This window comes from Miniopterus natalensis, chromosome 14, assembly GCF_054644295.1.
Source record: "Miniopterus natalensis isolate mMinNat1 chromosome 14, mMinNat1.hap1, whole genome shotgun sequence".
Taxonomy (NCBI): Eukaryota; Metazoa; Chordata; class Mammalia; order Chiroptera; family Miniopteridae; genus Miniopterus; species Miniopterus natalensis.
Window position 1 is genome coordinate 54,501,213 of NC_142094.1, and position 25,676 is coordinate 54,526,888.

General features: G+C 56.0%; 1 protein-coding gene across 19 annotated transcripts; it reads right to left on the reverse strand.

Moving 5' to 3' along the window:
• Positions 1 to 1,383: 1,383 nt before the first annotated feature.
• Positions 1,384 to 23,938, reverse strand: JAKMIP3 (Janus kinase and microtubule interacting protein 3). Of its 19 annotated transcripts, none has more exons than XM_087824193.1 (22): positions 23,804 to 23,938; positions 22,513 to 23,010; positions 17,730 to 17,945; positions 16,146 to 16,265; positions 15,438 to 15,584; positions 14,515 to 14,646; positions 13,149 to 13,184; positions 12,252 to 12,311; positions 10,813 to 10,941; positions 10,520 to 10,648; positions 9,434 to 9,517; positions 9,108 to 9,170; positions 8,365 to 8,463; positions 7,261 to 7,359; positions 7,111 to 7,164; positions 4,970 to 5,035; positions 4,067 to 4,135; positions 3,901 to 3,978; positions 3,313 to 3,516; positions 2,808 to 2,873; positions 2,191 to 2,232; positions 1,384 to 1,551 (listed from the first exon to the last, which is right to left on the reverse strand). In XM_087824193.1, exons 1-22 carry the CDS (start codon positions 23,936 to 23,938, stop codon positions 1,384 to 1,386), a joined length of 2,694 nt encoding a protein of 897 aa, XP_087680319.1. The 19 variants fall into 19 exon arrangements, with proteins under 19 accessions (XP_087680319.1, XP_087680318.1, XP_087680324.1 ...); XM_087824192.1 differs by having other exon boundaries at positions 7,105 to 7,164; XM_087824198.1 differs by lacking the exon at positions 1,384 to 1,551 and having other exon boundaries at positions 2,213 to 2,263; positions 16,146 to 16,256.
• Positions 23,939 to 25,676: the final 1,738 nt, after the last annotated feature.

Sequence of the window (25,676 nt, forward strand, 5' to 3'; positions counted from 1 at the left end):
AGTTGGGGTTAGAGAGGAGGATGGCTCCATAAGATAATGTAGGCGGCTTTCTCTTTTCTAAGTTTCCGAGGGCAGCAGGATGGGGTGGGCAGGGCAAGCTAAGACCCAGTGGGGGCTGGAGCAGGAATGGCAAAGGCCTTTCAAAAGCTCTTCACCGCAGAGTGGAAATGAGGCCACACTTGGAACTCAGGACAGTTCCTGGCACATTCACACGGTTCTTGGGGAGGCCTTGGCTGGCCTGGGGGGTGTCCTGGGTCTAGGCTGAGGAGGAGACAGTTGAGGAGCCCCAACATAGAAGCCCTCTAGGGATCAGACCTGGTCCAGGGGTGGTGATGGGGAGGGAGCTCCCCTATCTGGCCCCACCCATCCATATAGATACAGAAGAGTGTCCCAGCAAACTGACCCACATTTAAAAGGAGCCACACTGGACTGGGCAGAATCAGATGAGGCAGAATCCTGCAGGTCAGAGGGAGGTCAGGGCCCCGTGAGGGCCCCAAGCAGTTGGGAGGGAAGTGCCGTCCCCATGGACCAGTGGCCTGCCTTACCTGCTCGCCACCTCAGTGTCCAGCTCCCTCGTCACATTCCCAGGTGCACTGCCGTCCCCTTGCTGGGGCACCAGCCCTTGAGTGTGAAGGGCAGAGTTCTGGACAGGGCAGCTTCAACCACACTCTGCTCCCTGCAGCCTGTGGGTCTTGAGCGGGTGGTGACGGGCACCCAGGCCTCCGTGGGGTCTGTGCTGTGCTGTTGGAGGTGGCCACCAGGATCTCTGAGGTGAGACCTCTGTCCATCTCGTCCACCTCCCGTCAACATGCTCAGTCCCACCAGGCTCCCGGCCAAGGCTCACAGCAGGACCTCAGCCTTCACGTTCTGGGCGGGGTCGAGGCCACGGTGATGGCATGGAATGGCCCAGCAGCCACAGTCCCATCTGTGCTCACGAGATGACAGCATCATAAACATGGGAGGACATTGTGTGTATCCATCAGTAAGTGCTTGAGACCCCAGTGAGCGTCACTGTAGCCCACCTGTGGTGGCATAGGGAGATCATCCTCGGGTCATCCCGGGCAACTGTTCTGGTTTCCCGGGACACAGGTCACTGTTGTGGCCACAGCCTTCATTCTGTCGTTGTGTGGGGCACCTGCGTTTTTCTGAGAATCCACTTCATAGATCATGTAACAGCTACTACAGGAACCAGGAGGGGAGGGTGTGCAGGCTTGGGGACACACCCTGACCTCGCAGCAGGGGAGCATCCCTGGAACTGGGGTTGAGAGGCTGCATCCCAAGGAGGGACCCCAGGGTCCAGCAGCGAAGACCAGGCCTCTTCCAGAGGAGCCCAGTCAGGAAATGAGTTCTAACTCTGGCTCATCAGGGTGAACAGCCGCCCGCTCAGAGCAACTCGAGCCCCCCTCTCTGCCTCTTCCTTGACGGGAGGGGGTCCACACAGACAAGGTCCTCCTGGGTCTGCAGGGATGACACAGGCAGTCTCATTTTGCCACCCAGACACCCGCTGCTGTCTAGTCCAGCTGGAAGAACAGGGTCTGGCTCCTCTGGGGGCTGGAAGAACAGAGACATGGACACGTAAAGGAGGCAGCTCAGTGACAGGAAGGGGCTGCAGGGGTGAGGCCTCGGGAAAGGGCGACCACACTTCCAGGGAAGGGTCCTCTCTGGGCACCCTGTGAAGGGTGGGACCTGGGACAGAGACCGACTAGTCCTCTCATCTTGTTTCAGGAGAGGCAGTGGCCAGCTCCCACATGTGGCCGTGGTCTGAAAACTGTGGGGATGGCACCACAGCTCAGCATGATTAATGCTGTGAATGGGCCAGCAGTCAGGGAAGCTGACTTCTCTGGCTGGATCTCCAGTGTGACCCAAGCTTGTACCCGATACCAAGGGGAAGGACAAACAACGGGACAACTGTGCTCTGTCAACACTGATGCCCCAGACGCAGAAAAACACGGAGCTGCAAGGCATTTGGGGCACGTTCATCCCTCCACTGCAGTGGTCCCATGAGAAGGGTCCTTGCCCTCCTTCCTTGTCAAGAAAGGCGAGTGCCCTGTGCCCTCCGACAATGGCAGGCCCCTCTGCATCCTGGCCCCAGTGCGGGGGACTGAGGGTCCTGGGCTGCCCCGCAGCTCCCGGGCAGGCAGGGGGCAGAGTGGGCCCTTGCCCGAAAACTCCAGCTGATGACCTACTCACCATGTAAAAGTGCCCAGGCGAGCTATGACCACAGAATGAAAGCTAAGGAGAAAAATAAGAACAAAAATAGAAACTGAAAAGGGAGGGGAAGGTGGAGACATGGAGAGAAGAAAGAAAAAAGAGAGTTTGTAGCACATCTGGCAAGAAATACTGTGCAGTCACAGACAGAACAAGACGGGGGGGTGGGGGGAGTGGCCGGGTAAGGAGCAACCCTGGTGTGCTGGTGTCCAGGGTTTAAGGCTGATGCCTGAGGGGCTGTGGGGACGGCCTGGGACTGAGTGACGGTGCTGCCACCACATAGAGATATGCCCTGGAGGACCTTGCACAGGCCAGAGGCAGGGCTGTGGGTGACAGTTGGGAGGCGTGTCTGGTGCATCCCCAGCACAAGCAGGCCTCTGCTGGTCACCTCGCTTCTCAGGGACTCAGTTTCCTCCTCTGTGGGGTGGGACCAGCCAGATGGACCTGTCACCAGGGCTGACAGTGACAGTGTCATTGGCTGATAATACTGACGAAGTCTGTGGAGGCAGGGCATGTACAGCACTCCTGACAATATTTGGTCTCAGCCCCATTACAAGTGATAAAGTACAAGCAAGCCCTGAAATGTGCGTTTATTTTACCTTTTCCTCCAGTTCCTTTATTTGCCTCTTCTGAGCCTCTATTCTTTCTTCTAACTCTTTAATTCTCTGCAATGGTAAAAGGAGGAGAGTCTTCAATAGTCAGAGCATCTGGGAAACCACGTGGGAAAAAGGCTTTCAAGGTTTCACTCAGAGACTTGGTGCACAAACGTCACAGAGCAGCTGCCCTGCTGGACGTGGGCCCCACGGTCATGCTAACAAGGCCCTGTCTTCAAACCTCTGCGCTGTGAGGGGCTGCTCTCCAGCCCACGAGCTGCTGCTCCCCAGATGGCACCTTCACCACCCCCTTAGCCCGCAGTCAGGGATCCCAGGAGAGGGAATGTGCACCCAGAGACCTGGACAGTGTGGCCCAGGAGGCTAGTCTGAAGGGGAAGGGTGATCTGGCAGGAGGCTCCTCAAGGATGTGGCCATGGGAGGGTACGGTCATTGAGGTGTGGCTACTAGAGGGCATGTTCATGGCACCATCTCCCCCAACCCCCGCCCGCACCTGTTGTGCCAGCTGCAGGAGCTCCATGCGCTCCCGCAGGATCTGGGCATCCCGCTCACGCAGCTCGCTCATGACCTGGCGCTTCCACTGCTCCACCGCCACCTTGAGCTTCTCCCGCTCCTCCTCCGACAGCAGCTCAGCCACCTTAGCCCCTGCCTCCTGCTGCAGGGCGTCGAACAGCATGGCCTCCAACTCCAGGATGTGCTGGGTGGGAGGGGAGAGGTTAGTCTTGCCCGGTGGGGGCAGGTACCCCGTCCCTCGGTGTTACAGTTCCTGCCACTGCAAAGGGCACTCTTTCCTCCTGGACTGGCTATAATGATGCTCTAGAGTGTGGCCACCAGGGCCCAGGAGCACGGCCCTCTACATGATTTATAATGTCAGGAAAATGCGATTGGCAGATACATGAGCCCAGAGTGCGGTGACAGTCCAGGGGGGCAGGCGGGTGGGCAGGCGTCCCCAAGGAAAAAACAGTGGAGGGAAGGCTTCTTCCTGGGCTCACAAGCTTCGCCAGACCTGGGCTTCTGAGTCCCAAGGAAGGAGGAAGGGCAGTGCCCCAACCCCAGGGGCTCAGCAGCGAATTTCTCCTACCTTGTGAGCCTGGTCCAAGGCCTGCTTCCTGTAGTCCAGCTCCTCATCCAGGTAGCCCTTCTGCTTACTGAACAGCTCCTGAAACACAAGAGGACCTGGGTCTCGTTCTCGGGGATCCGACCTGGTGATGCCACGGTGAAGGCCACATGGCGAGACGCCCACCAACCTTCTCACTCTCCAGGTCGACCATCTTCCGCTGCAGGGCTGACTCTGTCTCTTCAATCTGCTGGAGCCACTGGACACAAACAGAGTAGGTGACTGTGACCCTCTGGTGACCATCCCCATCCCACCCCCACTCCATGGAAACACCCCGGGGAAGGAGGGAGGGAGGCCTGGCAGGGATAGCTTTGCCCTTGCCAGCAGTAGGGGCTGGGCTGGCACTGTGATCTCCCTGATCTCCATGTGCCCAGCGTGCAGGACAGGCCTCCCCAGCCTGCCTGGTCTCCAGGGAGTCTGTTCCTTAGCCCTTCCCCAGGGACAAAAGGGATGTTAGCTGAGGGCAGCAGGAGCACATGTCCCTGCGAGTTCTGCAGGAGATGTGGAAGGGGGGCCTGTTCTCCCCAGTCCCGGCCCCTGAACCCTTATTCTCTGGAACATTCCTTCCCCTTCCTGTTGGAGGCCTGTAGGGGGACGTGCTGACAGCCAGCCTACGGTGTACCGGGCAGGTTGGGGCTGTGTGTGGGACCAGGAGCAGGCTGGTGGCCTTAGGAGCAGGGAAGCTGGGTATGGGGAGCTCGGGTCAGCTGGGCGGTCCCCACAGGAGGGTCTTGGCAAGTCAAATAGAATGCTGATGGTTTTACAGACCCACCACATCTCCAGCCTTCGGGGGGAAACCGAGGCAGAGCTGGCATTGTGGCAAGGTCTAGCGGAATCTGTCATTTGCAAACATGCATGGTGGGTGCATTTTGACTTATGCATGTCCCAGACTTTCCAAGGCAACAGAATTAGCACACACACCACCACCCCCACTTCCTCCTCCCAGAAAGAGCATTTTCTCTGAGCTGAGCACAGAGAAGGAGACCTGCTGGGAGCCCAGCCCCTCCCAGGAGCATCCACACAACCACATTACCTTTTCCGCCAAGGTCAGGACTGTCCTGGCTTGTATGACAACCACTTGCTCTTCATTGGTCAGGTTCTGTGTCAAAGCAGAATACACATATAGTCAGGGGCAGGGCCATCCTGGGCAGCTGGGATGAGTGATGGGTGCATGGTGGGGCTGAATGAGGGGTGCATGGTGGGGCAGAATGGTGGCTGCACAGTGGGCCTCAATGGTGGGTGTTTAGTGGGGCTGATTGACCAGACGCAGAGTGGGAGCTAGGGCCACAGCTAAGGAAGCTTTTACTAAACGCCCTCCCAGGAATCTCTGACATCCTCTACTCTTGGCCCTGTTCACTCTGGGTGCGCTCTCCTTTCTCTCCTCTCTTGTCCTCTCACTGCTGGTAACCATGATGGTCTAAATTAGCCCACGAGGCAGAATGAAACAGGTGGCAGCACATCAAGCAGGCTGGCAGCAATAAATGTGTCCCCACTGTGCCTATGTCCCCATCTTTGTTTAAAGTCAGCTCTTTGCACGTGCAGCCCTAAATTATTAAAACACCACTTACAAATGTGGAGCAAAGGTCAAACATTCATGGCTGTGAAATGGTCCCCATCCCTGGTGTTTCTGCCTTTTTTCTGCATGTTATCTTATTCCAAGAAGCCCACCCGGGTGGTCCCTCCAGGAGAGGTGCGTCTAGCTGTGGGGTCAGTGAGCATCCTCAGAGAATGTGGGCACATGTGTGGGCACTGCTCAGACCCCAGCTGCCACCTTTATCAGTACCACGGTGGGAGCTGGGGTGTCCATGACTCCCTCTGCAGTGGGAGCTCCCTAAAGGCAGGGGTCTCTTGTCATCCCAATACCACAGTCAGCACAGGGTGGGGGGTAGTGGCCAACTGATATAGGCCCAGAGGCAGGCTCTGTCCATGGGGGCATGCTGCACCCTCAACTCAAGCATGGGGCTGGGGCCAGGTGCCCCTCATCCCTCCTGCCTCTGGGGAAACTGAGCAGGCTGCATGAATGCCTGGGTTTTGGTATGTGCTTGTGGGTAAGAATGTGTGTGTGTGTATTTGTATACGTTTGTTTCTTTTTTCCTCCACCTACTGTGGAAGTGCACTGATCTGACTGTCTCACTCTTTCTTGAGAGCAGTGACCAGGGTAGCGAGCCCAAATTGCCTTAGGACAGCTATAGACAGTGCGTTTGTCAGTATAACTTGGGGGGCAGAGTTCTGGGGTGTGTAGCGGGGCTCCCACCTAGTACAGTCAATCCACCCATTGAGCAGAGGACTCAGCAAGCGCAGGATGATGGGTGGAGTTGGCTGGAGATGGGTGGGAGATGGATGAACAGAGGAAGGAGGGTGCGGAACAGAGGAGACAGGATGGTAGATGGACAGGGGAGACGGAGGACGGATGGATGGAAGATGGATGGGTGGATGGACAGAGGATGGAGGATGGATGGATAGATGGACGGACGGATAGATGGATAGATGGATGGATGGATGGATGGATGGATGGATGGATGGATGGATGGATGGACAGAGGGTGGAGGGTAGATGATGGATGGATGGATGGATGGATGGATGGATGGATGGATGGATGGATGGATGGATGGATGGATGGACGGAGGCTGGAGGCTGGGATGAAGGTGTTCAGTCACTTTGTCCCCTCAGTAATTAGGATTCCTTCCAGGGCTTTGCTGTAGAAATTGGAAATCTGCCCTAAATGAGACTTGAGAATTATTTATGGGTTCTGCCCACCCTCCAAAACCAAGTAGTGAGGATCCTGAGTCTGGGTGTCTAAGGCATGCCACAGAGCCACAGCCCATCCCAGGAAGGGTCTGGAAGAGTTAAAGACTGAGAGGGATTTCAGGAACTGAGGTCACGTGGCTAGAAGTATCTCTGCTGAGGAACTGGGTGTGGGCTTCCCACCTGGCGGAGCAGAGGCCCAAGCCCCTCTGCTTCTGAATGCTGGTCGCCACCCACACGGGCACAGGAGCAACATGAGAAAGGAACAGAATTTCTCCCAAATGTCTGGGGCCCATCTCGAGCAGCTCTGGTCCCAAGGAGGGTGTGGCTGGGCAGGGAGGCCTGTGGCAGGACCACAGGGGGCTCGCAGGGACCCCGGACCACGGCATGAGGAGGCATGCACAAATCAGGAGAGCAACATACACTTACGGCGTTGTCCCCCAAGATGTCCAGCTTCTTCATCAGCTCTGTGACCTGGATGTCCTGGAGGCAAACATATGAGGGACACGTGGGAGGTGAGCACCAGGTGGACAGGGCAGGGGTGGGCACACTTGGGGCACAGTTGGGGCAGGGGGTTACCGTCACGCCTTCCGCCTCACAGTACGCTTGGAGGGGGCTCTTGCCGTCCACGAAGGGGGTGTGGTGGAAGTTGATGGCAGGTGACTTCCTCTCCCTCTCCTAGACAGAGAGCAAGGCTGGGCATGGGCCGCTGGTCCCTCCCGTCTCCTCCCTCCATGGAGGCTGTGCTGGGGACAGCCCAGGGAACACAGTAAAGCCACAGAGGCCACCAAATGTGGTCAACACAACATTTGTGTAATGAAACCTTGGCCGTAGCAGTGGCTGAAACCTCAGTGGATTTGCCCAAGAAGGTGGCCCCTGTGCAGATGAGCAAAGAAGCTGGAGCTCCCAGCCCAGGTGGGCCCTCAGGACGACTTGCTCACCCACCACGAACCCCAAAGGACTGTCAGGACACTTGGGGAGCAGTGTCCTCCGCAGGCCTGGCTGGAGCAATCCCCAGGACAGTGGCTGGTGCTGCCACATCCTTATACAGGACCAGATGCAGGAGCCCGGGAGGTCAAGGGGACGGTCACACACGGGGCAGCTGCACAGTCTTCCTGCCACCCCAGGGAGGTGGAAGGGGGACCCTGAGGAGTGACTCCATCTGGACTTGATCAACCTGCTTCCTCGGTGGGCAAGTGGGGACCCCATACTCTACACCCTACACCTTGGGTGTGCAGGGATGCAGGGTTGCCAGGAAACAGGACAGTGGACATGAGGGTACAGAGAAACAGATCAAAGATGGGTCACAGTGTTACACAATAGGGTGGTCATCCTGCCAGCTAGGGCCATGACCTCCTTGTTGCCAGGTGTTCTGAAGGTGGCCAGGACCCAAGGGGGGCCCTGGAGCTGTGTGCGGGTGGCCAGCAGGGAGGACAGCAGCCAGGGTCACTGCCTCCCTGCCTCAGAGGTGGATCACATGTCCCAGTTGCCCTGGCAGGGAGGGTGGCTGGTCACTGCATGGCACCCTCATACAAAGAGATGCATCCTTTCCAACTCGGCCTTTTGGGGTCATATGTCAGGAAGGCTGTGTGAGGGGCCTGCTCAGCCCCCATCAAACCAGCTCTGTGGGCAAGCCCACTCAGGCGCCTCTGCTCACGCCTAGCTCCCGTGTCCACGGCGCACCTCCAGTTCCAGGATCCGGAATTCCAGCAGCTCGTTCTGGTCTCTCGCATCCTGGACGTCATGTTTTAACCGAGCTTCTTGTGCCTCCATTTGTTTAATCTGTAACAGAAAAGATAGACGAGACACTGGAGGTCATGAGAGGTCAACTCCCTGGCTTTCCTGACAGCTGCTCGCTGTCCATGGGGATGGCCACTTGCCTGAGAGCCTGGCCCAGAGGCCTCACTCCAGCCTGAGTCCATGTGGGTCCACCCTAGTGAGCCTGGGTGAGTCCTGCCCCTTGGCTAATTTGGGGAGGGGACTTCAGGGCCAGGTGCACCCTTGAATCCTAGGCTGGCCAGGGCTGGAGGGACATTGTCTGAACACTCAGGATGGCCACCAACTACCCAGGTCTAATCTGGCCAACGGCCTACAGCCTGCAGTCCTCTGTACCATGAGCCCCTTCTCCAACCTAGCCCTAACTCCGAGTTCTAACCATCGCCAACCACAGAACCGTCAGCACCGCCAAACACGGATGGAGAAGCTGCTACAGGCTCAGGGCTCCACCCAGGCCCAGGCGCCTCCTTCCCGGTTGCCCCTGGAGGCCGGGGTGGGGTGGAGCCCACAGGAGTGAGAAGCACAGAAGGCCCTCAGGGGGGCCAGCAGCGGCTCCTGTCAAGCACTGCAGAGCCCTGCACGCTTGCTGGGCGCAGAGCAATCTTGCTTTTCCCAGGGAACTGGACAGACTCTCCGACAGGTCAGCGCACCTTCTCCACAAGCTCTTGGTTTCTCCGATATAGGGCTTGCTTCTCTTCGATCCACTTCATATCCTTGAAAATGGAATGGACATGGAGGAATAAATACACTGCTGGGTAAAAGCATAAATCCAACAGTTAAGTCACGATTCAGCGGAGCAGAGGGTTCAACAGAAGGACGCAACACCCAGCCTCTGAAGCAGCCCCCTCATGACAACTGTCACGCAGCTAATGACAACCCATGACATCACCCATTTTCTTGAAGGTCCTGGATAGAGAGCAGGAGGGGACAGCCCTGCTTCGGTCGGACCCACATGCCACCACGTGGACACGCTCACCTGCCCCTCCTCAGCCAGGGCCTTCTCTAGGTCCTCTATCTGCGTCTGCGCTCTCTGCACTTCTGCTTGGAGCTGCTCACGGGTCTGTGGGGCGGGAGGAGAGAGACATCAAATTTTCTCTAAGAGCCAGGACACGCAGGCGCGACGGAGATTTGGAGATTCGGAGGTCTGTTGACCTGCTGGTTCAGCTAGTGAAGTGGCAGTTAGCAGCTTTGCAAGGATGCTCCACAAGGAAGGAAGAACTTCAAGGCTTATTTGAAGCGAGCGACCTCACTCCGTTACTGGGGTGATCTGTGATTCATTTTGAGGGGCTGTTAGGGGAAATTGTCTGTTGTAGGGTGGATGGCCAACAAGGACCCCTGGGCCTGCTGGGTGCTGGCTAGGGCTTGTTCCAGTTCCTGGATGACAGTGCCGACCACACAAAGAGGGGCCTGCAAAGTGATCGCCCGCCCAGAGCCCTCACGGCGCCTTCCCTTCAGACATAGCACCCTTTGCTGGCCCTGGGTTCCCTCTTTTTCAGGACCTGTCCCTTGTTTACAAAACCAGCCCCCTAAGTGCCACGTGGGCTTCCAAGGGTCCCAGCCACCCTCCTCTGAATTAATTACCCTTGGGGTCTGAACCATAGGGCGCTTTATGTCCTTGGGCACTCCTGCTCCCCTGGGAACACTTTCCAGGGCAAATGGATGAGAGAGCATATGGAGCCAGCTGGGCACAGAGCCTCGGGGTCCCTCAACTCGGGGCTTCCTCTCTCCCTAAGGGGCAGCAGGTGGGCACAGCATCTGAGCTCAGCGTGTGTTGGATGAATGAATAATCTCAGCAAATTTCAAAACCTGAGCTCAAATGCTGGCTCTCCCTCACCTCTGTGCCTCTGTTAGGGGACAACTCCCTAAAAGCACTGCAAAGCAAAAGCGCTCCCTAGAGGTTCATCAGCACCCCTGAGCCCAGCGCTGCTCTGGCAGGTCCCAGCCCAGCCAGGTGGACTGTGGGAGAAAAGGACCCCGGGCAGGAAGGTAAGGCGATGCCTATGTCCCTGCCGTGGCCAGGGTCAAGCGGGGAGGTGCCCACTGGAGTGGAAGTCAGTTAGACCTTAACTTCTCGCTCTGCGTCCAGCGTCCCTCCGACCTGCTCCTGCAGCAGGGCATACGCGCGCTGCAGGGCCTGGTACTCCATGGTCAGCTGCCGGAACCGTAGCTCCGTCTCCTCCTTGGCCATGCCCTGGAGAAGCACACAGACAGCATTAGTGCTGGGCCTCTACCTGGTGCCCCAGGGAGGTGAGTCTGAGCCCCTGGGGTGGAAACAGAGTGGGTAGCTGAGGCCAGGGCCCAGCTGGGCTTCCACTGGCCCGCCAGCACTGACCTTGCCCCTGCCAGCCCTGTTACCTCCTCCAGGTCATCTTCTGGGGTGCACGGGGTTTGGTCTGTCCTGTCGGTTTGATAGGATATGGAAGAGCCATCAGATTCCAGGGAAGCCTCTTCATCGTATCCAAAGAAGGTCTCCACTACAACCGGCTTTGGACAAAGGTAGTGTTAGTCCAAACCCAGCCAGGCTGAGTTACCAGTCCCCATGGGTCTCTGAGCCACTCCCACCAGCTCCTCAGCTGCCCAGCTGTAGGCCAGCTGCACAGCCGCACCCCAGGCTCCATATCGGCTTCCCAACCTCAGGGCAAGGGGGTCGTCATGTGGTCCTTCTGGAAGCGAGGCTGGCAAAGGGCAGAGTGCAGGGGGCTAGAGGTGTGCAGAGAGGTGGTCCACCTCTGTGGTGGGGATTGAGCACGGCCATGGGAACCAGCTCTGCAAGTCCCAGGACAGCGGCACTCGATGCCACTGTGCAGGTGACATGACACAGGAGACTAACAGTGAGCACTGGCCCAGCTTTCAGCACATGGCCACTTGCCTAGTAATTCATTTTTGTTGTATTTTCAAAGTATCATCCTCGGCAGATTAGAATAAAAGAAAAAACAAGAGCAAAAGCTGGTCCTTCCCCAGTTATGTGAGGGCCCTGCCTGAGGGATGCTCCACAGCTGAACTTTTACATTCACAACCCGGTGCCCCTCCCCCGGGGCCCTGTGTTCCAGCTGATGGACAGTCCACTGGCCACCGAGGCTGGAGTGCGTGGGGGCCAATTCATCAACCAATGCCCTGTCCTCGGCCCCCAAGCCCATCCTGCCCACTGATGACTCCTGATTCCCTAGCCTGTCCCTCTTCTTGTTTCACCGAAGCACCAGCCAAAGGGCCCAGGTGGGGAGAGTGAACCTCCCCCAGCCCATCCACAAGGCTAAAACCTGCTGTCAGGCTCTGGGCCAGAGTCCCAGGCAGGCCCCTCCCCCCCTCCCCCTTCCCCTCCCCTCCCCCTCCTTATTATTGTCATGAGTTCATATCTTCCCTTGGAAATCTAAAAGAAATAAGGCTGGATTTCTAACTTTTTAAAACATTTTCACCCAAGGATATTTTTTCCATTGCTTTTTAGAGAGAGTGGAAGGGAGGGGAGAGAAAGAGAGAGAGAAACATCGATGTGAGAGAGACATAATCGATTGGTTGCCTCCCACATGTGCCCTGGGGCCGGAGATCTAGCCTACAATCAGAATCGAACCCGGGACCCTTCAGTCCTTGGGCTGACACTCTAACCACTGAACTGGATTTCTAAATTTAAAACTATGAACAGAATATTTATTTTGGGTCCTGCTTGGGTTATTTCACAGGAGCCATTTTTAGAAATAATAAAATCATTTTCTTTTCACTCCCAAACGAAGAGGTTCAGGCCTCTTAAGTGGCTTTTAAAAGACACGTTTCATGTGCGTCTAGGCAACACCCTCACTCACCTTGGGGAGCTTGGCCATCTTCTTCCTCTGCTTCCGGAATCTCAGAAGCTTGTCGCGCTCCTGCAGAAACCAGTTGAAGAGATTCCTTTGAGTAATTGCACAGCTCTATTGGTTTCAAATGCACAAGGAACGCCCTGTGTTGTCATTTGAGTGAATGCAGAGGACTTCCACTGGTGCACTGTCCACACCGTCATAAACACGCTGAGCCTCGTGGCCCTGCGCAGGGAGTGTGCAGGTGAGGACGGCTCGTCTCCACTCCCGGGCTGATGGAGTGACCACCTGTTTGGGTGCCTCAGCTCACACATTCAACGGTCCCCCAGCTTCTTTCACGGCTGTGGTCGATTGAGGGGGGGTAAGGGAGGACTTGGTGGCATGCACAGAAATGGGACTCGAGAGGATGGATGAGCCCGCCCCCTGCATCCTCTGAGCTAATGTCTACAGATGTGCAGCCCACACATGTGGACATGGACCCCATGAACGTGTAAGGAGATCAGTGACCAGCTTCTCTCCGGGGAGCTAGGCTGCATATTTGTGACCATGACTGAACCAACCAGGCCCAGACTGTGGGTCCATACTGGCAGGGCTGGGAAACCCACCGTGGGGAGAAGGGCCCCAGAGAGGGGAGCCCTCTGACCTCTGCTTGAATAAGTAACTCAATACTGAGCAGAGCTGGGTGCCACCACAGGCCAAGAGGGCACGTGTGACCCCCATGATGGATGGACATTCTCAGTCACCAAGGCAAAGCCTCGGGGCAGGTAGCACTGTGGCCACAAAATCCACCCGGATGCTGGCACGGCCACTTCTGTCTGGCCTAGAAGGAGACATGGGCACAGGTGGGGTCCCAGGGACAAGCTAGTAGAAAGGGTGTGAGGACAGACAGTGCTGAGTGGTACTTACTAACACGCTCTTCACATAGCCAGCGGTTTCCAGGGTCTAGAAGAGAGGGCAGCAGTCTGGAGAATCAGAGAGCAGGCCTGCCCCCAAAGCCCTGTGCCCCCCAAACCTCTGCTGCTTCCTGACTGCAGCATTGCCTGGGTCCCTCTGCCCTGGAAGGGTTGGTCTTACTCCACCCTAATGGTTGGTCCTCTCTCCCTCAGCTGATCCCCCCAGGGCCCCATGACCCCATGACCCTCAGAAGCAGCCAGGGCCCTCCGTTCAGGGCAAACTGGCCTTTTGAAACTGGAATAACATGCACTTGTATTGATTCTTCCCTTTCCTGTCCCCCTGTAAGTCCTTATAACTGTGGGATTGACAATCACTGGGTCACTGAGCAAGATAAGAGCTCCAGTCTCAGGGACAGTCAGGGAGGGCTGCATGGGCGAGGTCCCATCCCACAGCCCGCAGGAGCAGGCAGCTCTCTGTCCCATCTCCTGTAATTTTGGAGGCGATGTTACATATCGAAACAAGGCAGGCCAGCACTTCTGGCCACATGCCACACCAGCGACAGAGAGGGACGCTGTTTTCCCTCCTGCTTCTGAGGACACAGAATGACCAAGGCAGCTCGTCCTGAAAGGACCTGACCATGGAGTCAGTTGGGGTCCCAACAATAAGCAGAACACCCCCCAAATCAGGGTAATTGGAGAAGAGTTTCATGAAGGGGTGTCAGGGCCACAGGAACAGGGCAGTATAGACCGTCAGGTGGGGTCCCCAAAAAGATGTGTCCACATCCTAGTCCCCAGAATCTGGGACTGTGACCTTCTATGGAAATAGGGTCTTTGCAGATGGGACTAAGTTAGGGGTCTTGAGATGAGGCCATTCTTGACTTAGGGTGGGCAAATGTCCTTATAAGAGGAGAGACACAGAGAGAAGGCCCATGAAGACAGGCAGACACTGGAGTGACAGGGCCAAGGGGCCACCAGAAGCTTCCTCCCCTCACACTTCAGAGGAACCACGGCCCTGCCAGCACTTTGATTTTGGGCTCTGGCCTCCAGAACTGGGAGGGAGTAAGAGACTTGTTTTAAGCTCCTGGTTGTGGTCACTGTGGCCCAGAGCCTAACACTGGTGATGGTGTGGCTCCTGAAACCCCTGGTCTCCAAAAAGATGAGAAGAAACAAGAAAGGCCACCTCCAATGTGACCACGGGGCAGGGGCCCAGCTCAAGATGAACCCAGGGAGGAGTCAGGAAGACAAACAACCCCCAGATCCTGTGGGGCGCCTCTGGGGCAGACCCTCAGGGGCGATGGGCAAGGGGTGTAACCTCTGGGGGGCAGCAGGGAGGGGAAAGGAGCTGGATGACCCTGTGGTGACGCCCGGCGCCTGGTCACCTTGGAAAGCTCATCTATGAGGTTCTGCTGCTCCACGATTTGGAGTTTCAAGAAGTCAATTTCTCTTTCATCTTGACTCTGATCCAGGTCGTTTAAGGAACTGGGTCTCCTTATGATCCCGGCTCTCTGTCTCTGAAAAACCAACCAGACCATGTCACAAGGGCAGAGAGGGGTGGTCCTACTGGTGATGGGAAGTCAGGGTCTTCCTGCTCTCTGCTCAGGCCTTGGAGCAGCCTGGCTGCAGAGCCCAGGGAAACCAAGGCTGAGTCTTGGATGATTCCCAAAGAGGGAGAGGGGCTGTGAAGCCTGGCTCAGTGCCCATGGGGACACTTTGTTCCCCAAGATGAGATCATGTGAACTGTCCATGCCAGTTCACACCCCACCATAGTTCTGCAGAGGGGCGTATGGAGGCACTCCTCCCCCTTCCCCCACATTGCTGAGTTACTCTTTGGATAAACTCTTACTCACGGCCTCTGGATCCCTCAGGGCCAGAAGGAACAACCAAGACACCAGGCAATCACCTCCCATCCTCTTAGTGGCAGCAGCAGGAGTGGAGTTCCCCTTGGCCCCCTGGTCTGTGCCCCGTACCCAGCCTGTTTGTTCCTTTCTCTCTCACACCCAGTGTCCTGGGCTCCCACCATCTCTGCATCAGGTGCTCTGAGTTGGAAGGTGGCCTGGGGGTGGGGGATGTGATCTCTCAGTGTCTTCCCTGCTTACTCCCTGTCACTCCCAGGCAGGTGACACCTTGCCCTCAAGCACCCAGACTCTTATCTAAAGCCCTGGTAGTTTCTGTCCTCAAGTGAGGACAAAAGCTGAAGCCAGAGCCAGGGGGCCCCGTATTTTGTCAAATCATGTGGCAGGAAGCAGGAGAGGTTGTCATGGTTACCCTCCTGCTGGCTGATAGACACCTCAGGGTCCCTTACCATTTCCATGTTCTCCTGTGTGACGAATTTTAACTTGTTTTCTATTCGACGTAGCGTGTGAGACAGACTCTCATTTTTCCGAGAGAGGCGTTTGTTTTTATCCAGCAGTGGCTTGTACTGACTTTCAGCTTCTCTTAAACGCTTTAGCTGAAAGACAAAATTAATTCTGAGCGTGTGTTTTTTTTTCAGTTGTGACAGAGAACCAGCAGGTCACCCTACGGAATACGCAAACTGAGCAGAACAAGCTTGGGAGGCAGTGAAGGGTCAGAGTTGCATTGGGAAAGAGCTGTGGTACCAGGACCCCTCAGGACGCATTGAGAAGCTCTCACCCCGGGGGGACAAGCCACTCAGAAATCTCAGTCTACATGAAAAGCGGGTGGGAAGAAAAGGACTGATGGTGACAGTGCTACCGAAGGATGAGGTCCTCACACTTCCCAGAAAATGTGCAGAACTGGGGATACTTTTGCCCAACAATATGGAGTAGGGGTCAGGCAACCAGCGTCTAAGGCCCACATCTGGCCCTCAACATGGTTTTGTTAACAAAGTTTTATTGGAAACAGCCAAGAGGGCTGTCCGGACACAAGCCCCATCCTTATCACCATCACTCCTTTCCATGAGGAAGCTTGGAAATGGACTGACAGCCAGCTCCCCCCGAGCTGCAGCCCTAAGCGCACGGGACCAGCCCTGCTGCGGCCTTGCAGCGCTCACCAGCTCGTTCCTCTCTTCCGACAGCAAGGCGTTCCGGTCCTCGAGTTTCCGAATGATGGCGCTCAGCTCTGCAATTTTAAGTTGGAAGCGCCGAGCGTCCTTTTCATCCAACTGCTGTTCCTAAAACAGAAATCAACTGCAAATAACCGTTCATAGACGCAGGTGCAGAAACTTTTGCAAATCTCAACACACGGCAACAACCAGAGCACTTCCGAGTCATGATGGCCCGAGACTCCTGATTGGTGGTGGGTGAGGGGACCCTCCTAGGGGCTGGAGCACCGTGGCGGCAAACTGCGAGATGGGACAGAATGCAGGAGCAGAAATGTCCAGAAAATGCAAATGTGGAGGGCGAGAGCAAGCAAGTGCAGGCACCCCGACCCACAGTGAACCCAGAAAGCACTGGCCCAGCCCCATGCACTCCTCAGACACTGCCGTCTGCACCTCAGGAGGGGTCTGCCCTGCGGTGCAGGCGGGAAGTCACTCTGCTGGTATTATAATGTGAGCACAGGGACCGACATTTGACTTAAGACTCTTGAAAGCTGGTTTCCCATGATTATGTTTCCAAAAGGTCACTTTGGAATCACTGAAACTTTGGGCAAAAATCTGTGACATTTTAATCCAGTGTGAGAGTCTCTGGGGTTCGCACAATCTATCGGATATAGTGCCAGGGCAGGCGCTGTCTAACTCAGTTCAGCCATGTCTAATAGGATTATCAAATGTCACTTTCTATCCTGGAAATGTCACTATCTTAGGGCTGGCTCAGCTCACACACGGTTTTGTCCTAAAGCAAACCCGTGTCCAAAAGGACGGAGGAATGATTCCTCATTCAGCAGGTGCAGGAGAGGCTAGGGGCCGACCCAGATGGACCACATGGGGGGTCCGTGGAATTTAGACCCCCACCCCGACTTCCCAGGACCACCCAGAGGGCTCTGAATGAGGAGTGGCAATGAGGAGATGATGGTGTCACGGCCAGGCAGCTGTTGGCCCTGTGCCGTCCTGGCGGGCCAGGGAGGAGCAGAAGGGTGTCATGGTTACATGGAAAGCAGGTGGGAAGGCAATGGGTGATGTGAGTGGTGGAAATCACTACACAAGGGCCAAGTTCAGGATGAGGGGAGCAGGGAGCCGGCCTTCCCAGCAGAAGGCAAAGCTGTGCTTGGAGAGGGAAGGAGTTCAGCTGCATAGCCCACCAGCCCGGGACAAGGCCAGCACCAGTCAGTACCAGGGACCCTTAACCTGGGGGCCCAGTGGCTCAGGTGGGCTCAGTGGGAAGCCCAAAGCCTCGGGGGTCCACGGCAGGGGTACCACGTGAAGGCAGGGCTATACACTACATTGGCAAGGAAGGAGGGCTAAGTCTATCTGCCCTCTCAGCTGAGCCAGAAAGCTGAGGGGCCCAGGGTCTGGCTGACAGGCTACAGGCACGGTTGGCGTCCCAAGTGTGGGAAGGCGAGGGCTCGGGCTCGGGCTCTGGCTCTGGACATGGACTCTGGCTCCCAGGGCAGCTTCCTCACAGGGACACGCAGCCGCAGGCGTGTGCGGCGGGTCTCTGGGGCTCTGGGTGGGCGGGCGAGGCGGGGAGGTGCTTACAGGGCTTCCTGAGTGGTCTGAGGCGTCTCCTGCACCGCTTGCATAAGGAAGTTCCCGTCTGGGGCTGCCCAGGTGCCGATCAGCCTCTTTGACCTGGGACAGCTGCTCATCTAGAGCCTCTTTTTGGAGCTGCAGTCTCTGAGCATGCCCGGCTTGAACCCCTAACTCTCTCTCCAGCACGAAGACTGCTCTGTCCTTAAATTTTATCTCCTCCATCTACAAGGAGAACAGAACACAATCACACAGGCAGGCAGGGTGCAGATCTGTTACCATAGCAACAGGCGGAATGCACAAGCATCAGGAGGGGTCCCCCCCCACGCGGCAGCCCTCCCCCCTCCCTAAATTGCAGAGATCAACCTCCTAACAGCTGCGAGAAGCCACCTGCCTCCCAGCCCCTCTTCCAGGCTGCCAAAGGTGCATCCGAGGCCAAAGGTGGGCCTCCCTCGGAGGGGAGGGCAGAACCAACCCCACCACTGCCTGCTCTTCAGACACACAGACGTGGGTGCCATGGGCATCATTACAAATGGAGCTTCATTTTGCAAGAAGACTCAGTTTAAAATGCATTTCCAGACATGAGCAGGATAGGATGTCTCGTTGCTTTGCGTGATGTTTAAGGTTACAATAAGCTAATAAATCAGCCATCTGCTGAAGTCAGCTTTTGAAACAAAGAGATGAGGTGTCTAATTAGCCCAGATCATAGAATTCATGGGCAAGTGGTGAACTGAACAGAAAAAAAAGGAAATCCTTAATTGCTAAATTCCCATTTACTGGAACTCATAGACATGCAGAGGCAACACAGTCAATTAGTGAAAACAGAGAGGCCAGTGAACAGAAAATCAGATTAATGCGCAGCTATATCCTGTGGCCTGACATTCCCACTCTCACACAGAGACTTTAGAAACATCATTCTTTCATCAGGAAACAAGAAAATCAGTCTGCTCACACATCCCACTTAAATCACCTACTTCAGAGGATGGGTTGGACCAGAAGCTGACCTCCCTGAGTCGCATAATGCAGCCAAGTTAGATGGTCATCCAGCTGGGGGGTGTTGTGATCTTCCCACAAAGCAAAGGGCAGGATTGATTTTTTAATGATGGGAAACTCACTTTAAGGTCAGTGAGTGTCATCCAACCAGCATGGCTCAGTGGTTGAATGTCGACCTATGAATCAGGAGGTCACGCTTCGATTCCGGGTCAGGACACATGCTCGGGTTTCGGGCTTGATCCCCAGTAGGGGCGTTCAGGAGGCAGCGACTCTCTCTCTCATCACTGATGTTCTATCTCTCTCCCTCTCCCTTCCTCTCTCTGAAACCAATAAAAACATATTTTTTAAAAAAGATCAATGAATGTCTCCCAGGGTGTCATCCTAAAGCCCAGGGTCTCCAGCATGCAGCATCTCCATGATGAAGATCACCAACGAAAGGAGGATGTCCATAACCAGATCTTGAAGGTGTGTAACTCTCCCAACAGTACTTCTGCTGGTATAGCCATTCGGGAGGGCTTCTTGGAAGAGGAGCGGGGTACTCCATGACTTCTCATTGCTCCGGCAGGACACTGTCAGTGTGCACTGATTGAAATGCTTGAAGGCCCTTGGTTCTCACTGTGCCGGGTCATAAGGGGTTTCGATCTGTAGCCTGTAACATTGCCACCAAGCCAGACTGTTATCCGGTCCTTAAAGGCCTTGAAACCCGGCCTGGGCCTGGCCTCCTTATGGAAGAGAGTCCTCTCAGACATCCATTTCCAGAATAGGGAGGCTTCATCCATATCGAATATTTGCTCTGGAAAGTAATTTTCCTCCATAGTCAGCTTATCTAGAGTTTCCAAAACTTCCTCAGCTGCCTTCACGTCAGCACTCACAGACTCCTCACTCGCTTTCACGTTATGGCATGAACAACAGTTCTTGAGTGGTTTCAGCCACCCAGAGCTGGCAGTAATTCAACACTGTAGTTGGATCCAGCCTGTTCTTTCTTTTTTAAAAAATATATCTTTATTGATTTCAGAGAGAGGAAAGGAAAGGGAGAGATAGAAACATCAATGATGAGAGAACCATTGATCGGCTGCAGCCTGCAACCCGGGCACATGCCCTGACCGGGAATCAAACCCTGATTGCCTGGATCCTAAGGTCAACGCTCAACCGCTGAGCCACGCCCGGCTGGGCCAGCCTATTCTTTCAACGTCACAAACTTTTTGCTTTGGCCTCAGTTGTCGTGGTGCTGAGAGGGATACGTGTTTGTGTCTGGTCTTCAATCCAGGTCATTAGAAGGCTCTTCATGTCTGATGCAGGCCCTTCTCGAATCTTTGTTAGTCTCCTTGCCCTCAATGAAGCAGATCCCTCAACAGCCTCCAATACTTCGCTCTTGTTTAGGATCGTAGCTGTGGTGGAGTGGGCCACGCCTGACTGGTGAGCAATAACCACCACCGATTTTCCACCTTCCTGTCCTTAATCATTTTCATTTCATTTCCAGGCTTCCATCCCCCTTCTCGCTGCCACAAACTTCCTGCCCCAGCCCTTCACCCCCAGTTACAGAAGGTTTATGGAAGTGGGAGGGAAGTCCTTTGGAGACGGGTCCCTAGGGAGAGGTGTGTGGAAGATGCTGGGCCGGGAGGATCACCCTGACAGAGGGGAGAAGGTGTCCTCTGCACATCTTGACTCACCCCCAGCACAGAGTGTGCTCAGCTCAGAGGCACAGACCAGAGCCTCTGGCTGGAGCCTGGGAAGCTGCATTTACAAACATCCCCGGTCACAAAGCACATGGACATGGTGGACCCACTGCCCCACAGTGCTGAATCACCACCACCCCTGGCCACACGGGCACCATCACCACGTGAGTGTGGCATCGCAGAGCTGTGGCAGCTCCCACCTGGGGACCCCAAGCAGGAAACCTGTGCACAGCAGCTCCTTGGGGGTGGGGCCTCAGCTCGGCTCTCCCTCACCTTGCACGGTGCAGGTGTGCACACCTGCTCCAGCAGATAAACAAGAAAGGGTCTGGTGGTGGCTGGTGCAGGCAGCAGGAATTTGCCATCAGTGATTTTCAGAAAAATGGAAGAATTGTCCAGGAGTCATGGGGACCCACATGCTAAAGCTGTTTCTACAAACTCCTGCCCAGACTCTGCAAGTTTCCATCAGAGGGAGGACCTTGCACATACTGCCTATCACTCACCTGAAGCAAGTCTCTCCTGGAAACAAAAGTGCCAAAAAGCAAGCCAGCCGCCCCCCCCGCCCCCCCCCCCCCCCCCCCCCCCCGCCAGCAGCAACCTTCTTATGGGGCTTAAGTACTGTATTGGCTAGGATTCTACTTTAACTAGCTGTCATTTAGGCAACAGGGTGAGGAAGGGGTAATATTATACACCTCAGATTTTTATGAGAAAGTGGTAATTAGAAATATAGAATTTTAATAACACTTTGAGCTTGATTTTAGCAAATGCACCAAGCGTGCAGTAACCTTGTGCACAGCAAACATCCCTCTCAGATTTGATAACACAGTATGGATGTGCCCGCACTGCTCCAGGGCCCGGAGTGACCCCCTTCCATGCCCATCACAGCCCTGTCCTCAGAGCCATCATCAGCTAGATGTGGCTGGGGAGAAGACCTGGCTGAGCTCACAGAGGACATCAGAGCCAGGCAAGTATGAACAAACCCACTCCTTCCTTCCACTTTGAGTGAAAATTTGGCCAGAAATGGCCCTGAGGACCTGCCTTCTCCTGGGTTGATTCTGGGAAAGAACACTGAAATGGTAAATAAAGGAAAGTCCCCAAATTGATTGTTGATTCTATAGGGGAAAATGTGGAAGCTGAAATAAGCAAGAAAAGAAACAAGGATTCTGTCTCCTCTTCTAGGAATGCTTGAGGGTTGTCTGAGCTCCTTGAGGAATGTCCAGGCCGTCTGGGAAGTTCAAGGTGACAGCACAGTCTGGAGGCATCTTTGGAAACCAGAGCCCCAGGGAAGAAGGGACATGTGGCCTGGGTGCAGAGCCATGCTGTGTCCCGAGAAGGGGTATTCAGGGTCCCGGGTGTCATCAGCAGCAGAGCCAGCCGGGTCCTGATGACTTGCACATGGGGACATGGGGATATGGGGCACACCTCTAATGCTGACCTCCATTTCCCCAAATCACCAAGGATGTCCCAGCTCCAAGGGATGAGAACTGGTGCAGTCTCTTGGGATCCCTAAATATTCTCCAACTCCCCATCCCTGGGGCTCTGAGAACACTGGCTCTGGGGGGCCTTCCAGGGGACACGGTCTCTAACTACGGGATGCACAGATGCCCATGTCTGACCTGCAAGATAGCAACTTCATTCGGTCCAGCCTCAGAGCATGCACCAGGCACAGGAACATCAGGACGGCCTCAGGATGGCCACCACCCCGTGCCCTTATGGTCTCACCTCTCTAGATCCAATGAGCTGGACAGACTGCAGAGCCTGACAGTGAGGGAAGTGACTCGTGCCAGCAGAACACTAGCCCTGCTTGGCTTGCAGCCTACCCTGGACTCTAGGAAGGGGAGGCTTCCATAACTGCTGCTGGGGGTGAGGGGATGCGACACTAACTTGCAAAAGTCCTGTTCTGGCCCAAACTAGACACAGGAAGCTGGTGGGAGAGGGGCAGAGAGAGGACCTCTGCCTGACAGCTGTCCCTTCTGACCTATCCTGGCATCCTCCTGTCCTGGAGTCCCCAAGCCCAACAGTCATGGTATGAGAGCCTACGCCCAGAAACAGGCCCCCCACGCACCCCCCATCCCCCCTCCCCGCCTTCACCGCCCCTCCCCGCTCGCCACCTGCAGCCCACGTACCAGCCTGCGGATCTCTCGCTCGCACTCCTTCTTGATGCGGGAAATCTCTTCCTGGTGCAGGTGGTACACGCTCCGGATCTCCGCGGCCTTGATCTTGTCCGCCTGCATGACCATGGTCAGCGCCTCCTCCACCTGCCGCTTGGCCCCCTTGAGCTCCAAGATTTCCTGCTGCATTTTCACCTTCTCCACCTCGAAGCCCTTCTTGGCCTCCTCCTTGGCCTCCGAGAGCAGCCCGGTCTTGGCCTTGTCAGGGCCGCCGTCCCGCAGGGCGTGCAGCAGCGCCTGCAGCCGCTGGTTCTCGTTGTCCTTGATCTTGATGACGCGCAGCAGCTCGGCCTCGTGCTGGCGCAGCAGCGTCTCGCGCACGGCCTGCAGCTCCTTCATCTTCTCCTCGTGCAGCTTGGTCTTGAGCTCCGTGACCAGGACGGCGTTCTTGTGCTGCTCGTGTTCGCGCACCTGCCTCAGCTCCTGGTTCTTCTCTCTCTCCACCCGGCTGACCTGCAAGACAGGAGCGAGGCTGGGGTCGCCCCGGAGCGATCTCTGCCCTGGCCGAAGCCTGGACACTAATTTCACAAAGTTTTGTTTGCACGCTGGGTGTTGCCTCCATTTGAGAATGTCTCCTTAAGATGAGGCTGAAATGGAACCGGGCCTCGTGGCGGGAGCATGTCTCGGCACCCGCAGGTGTCACAGGAGAACTTGGGCTGGAAGGTCAGATCTAGACACCCAGGTCCACCTTCCCGCCTAACGGACGACATAAAATTCCTTGGATGGGAATCAGCAGAGAGGAAAAGTCATGCACCATGTATCGTGTATTGGGGTGGTGGGGTGGTGGGCTTTGCAGCAGGGAGGGAGAGCGGGGAGGAAAATCAGCACAAGATGCCAAGGCTTGGCCACCACGCTGCTCCCCAAACTTGGCAGCTCTAAGCCCAGAGCCAGTGTTGCCTTCAACCAGCCAAGGGGCCATGCTGGGCCCGGTATATCTGGGTTCAGTGCCACTCTAAACACACCAGGGGGATGGTTCCACTTGATGAGGTCCTGGGCTTGTGCTGACAGCCAGGGCTGTTCCCTTGGGGCCCCATCTGTGTCCCAGTGCTCACTTGTGGGTGGTGGCCCTCACGGTGCCCACCCACTGTCCCCTCCTGAGCACTGTCTGTCCTTCCCAGCTGCCTGGAGAGGCCCGGGGACCCAGGACCAACTGGGTGGGCACTTCCAAAGGGACCTGGCTACGCCCAGGACTGCGCTGACCCGAGGGAGGTGGGGAGGGAACGGGGAGGGGGTATGGGAAGCCCACCTTGCTCTTCTCCTGCTGCAGCTCTATCTGAATGTCCGTGAGCTTGGCCCGCAGCTCCTCGTTGGCGGCCTGCAGCGCGGCAAGGACCTCGGCCCTGTCCCCCTTACCTCGGCTGCCCATGCCCTTCTTGGACATGGTGAGGGTGGCCTGAGGGGCACCAGGGGCAGGCCGCCTGTCTGGGCTGGGCTGTCCACGCCAAGCTGGGGCAGGTGTTGCCTCGCTGCCGCTCTGCTACATTTTCTCACTCACCTGGAGGGAAAGCACACCTGGGTGAGCAGCCAGCCTCAGGCCTGAGCTCAGGGGCCAGTGGACGCAGGTGAGGGCTAGGCCAACCTCTCACCTGCCCTGAGGACGCTGGCCTGACTGCAGGCCAGACCCAGATGGCAGAGGCTGGCGGCCCTCCATCAGCACCCTTGACAGGGACCCACATGCAGACGCATTTACTCTCTGCCTGTTCTGTCACACAGTTCCCCGGGGACTAAGGTAGCATTTCACTGCTGATCCGTTCAAAGCCATAGATCTACCGAGACTATTCTCAAATCTATGACTCTGATCTTGTTTTTTTATTTTTTTAATGTTTTTATTGATTTTAGAGAGAGAGGAAGGGAGAGGGAGAGCTAGAAACATCGATGAGAGAGAAACATCGATCAGTTGCCTCCTGCAAGCCCGCTACTGGGGATCGAGCCCACAACCCTCCTGTGTGTTGGTCCTGGTTGTCTGGCACTTGTGACCCACGGTGGGGCCAGAGGCCAGAGTGGGCACCCTTGTCTTCCCCCCACTGACACGTTTTCTTAGCAAATCTCATTTACATCTCGGTCAGCAGCAGGATTATTTGTTTATCACCATGTTACCCGAGGTATCCTTTCCACAACCCTGCCAGCCCCATTTTCTCTGAACAACTGGGGAAACTGAGGCATGGTGTAATAACAACCGCTTCTTTTTTAAAAAGTGCTGGGGATCAGTCAATAAGCTGCTATTTCCCTAAAACATTGGAGTTCCCTGGGTAAAGAGTGATGCCAATGGGCACCCTGTGGTTCTTGGTTAGGTTTTAAAGAGAAGACAGCATCCCCCCACAGGGGAGATGAAGACACAAGCCATAAGCTGGCCAGGTTCAAAAGAGGAAACAAGGCCCTGGCAGTCCCACCCATCCCTCCCCGCCCCCCACTGAGAACCGGGAGCCAGTGGGGCCTCCCGCTGCGCCGCCGTCCGGTGCCCACCCCACCCAGCACTAAGTGCAGCCCCAGCCGAGCACCCACGCCCACCCCCATGGCTGCCAGACAAGCTCCAGCCTGGAATATGGCACCACAGAAACAACCAGCTCAAGATGAGCAATGCTGCCCAGAGGGAGCAGGACAGCGCCCCCCACAGGCGGGAGCCCAGACACAGAGGGCACCGAGCATCTTCCTGTGAGAGCCTGCACACTTGAGGTGACACGGTCCTCTGCTGTCAACTCCCCGGCCAACATCAATGCATTCTAAATATAGACGCAAGTTCAGCTGGAACAAACCTGTGCAGAAGGACCTCAGCCCACCCTGAAAAAAGCAAAGCCTCTGATCATTCACAAAAGAAACACGTTCTCAAACCCTGCCAGTCTGTGCTCTCCTCACCCATTTTCCTGGTGACCCGGTGAATCTCAGCTTGTCCACGACTGGGTGCAGCTGTGCAGTCGGCTCCGAGGGCTCTGTGACTCAGCAAACTGAGCCTTCACTTTTCAGATGGAATTCACCACGCTGTGACTGCATCCAGGGGAGGGCCAGCCACATCTCTGAGCAGATGCTTGTGGCAGGATCACCAGCTCCCCCATGCATGAAAATGCCACGCCCAGACGGGCTGCTCAGGAACGCCCAGCTCCTGTCCACTGGGAGGCTGCATG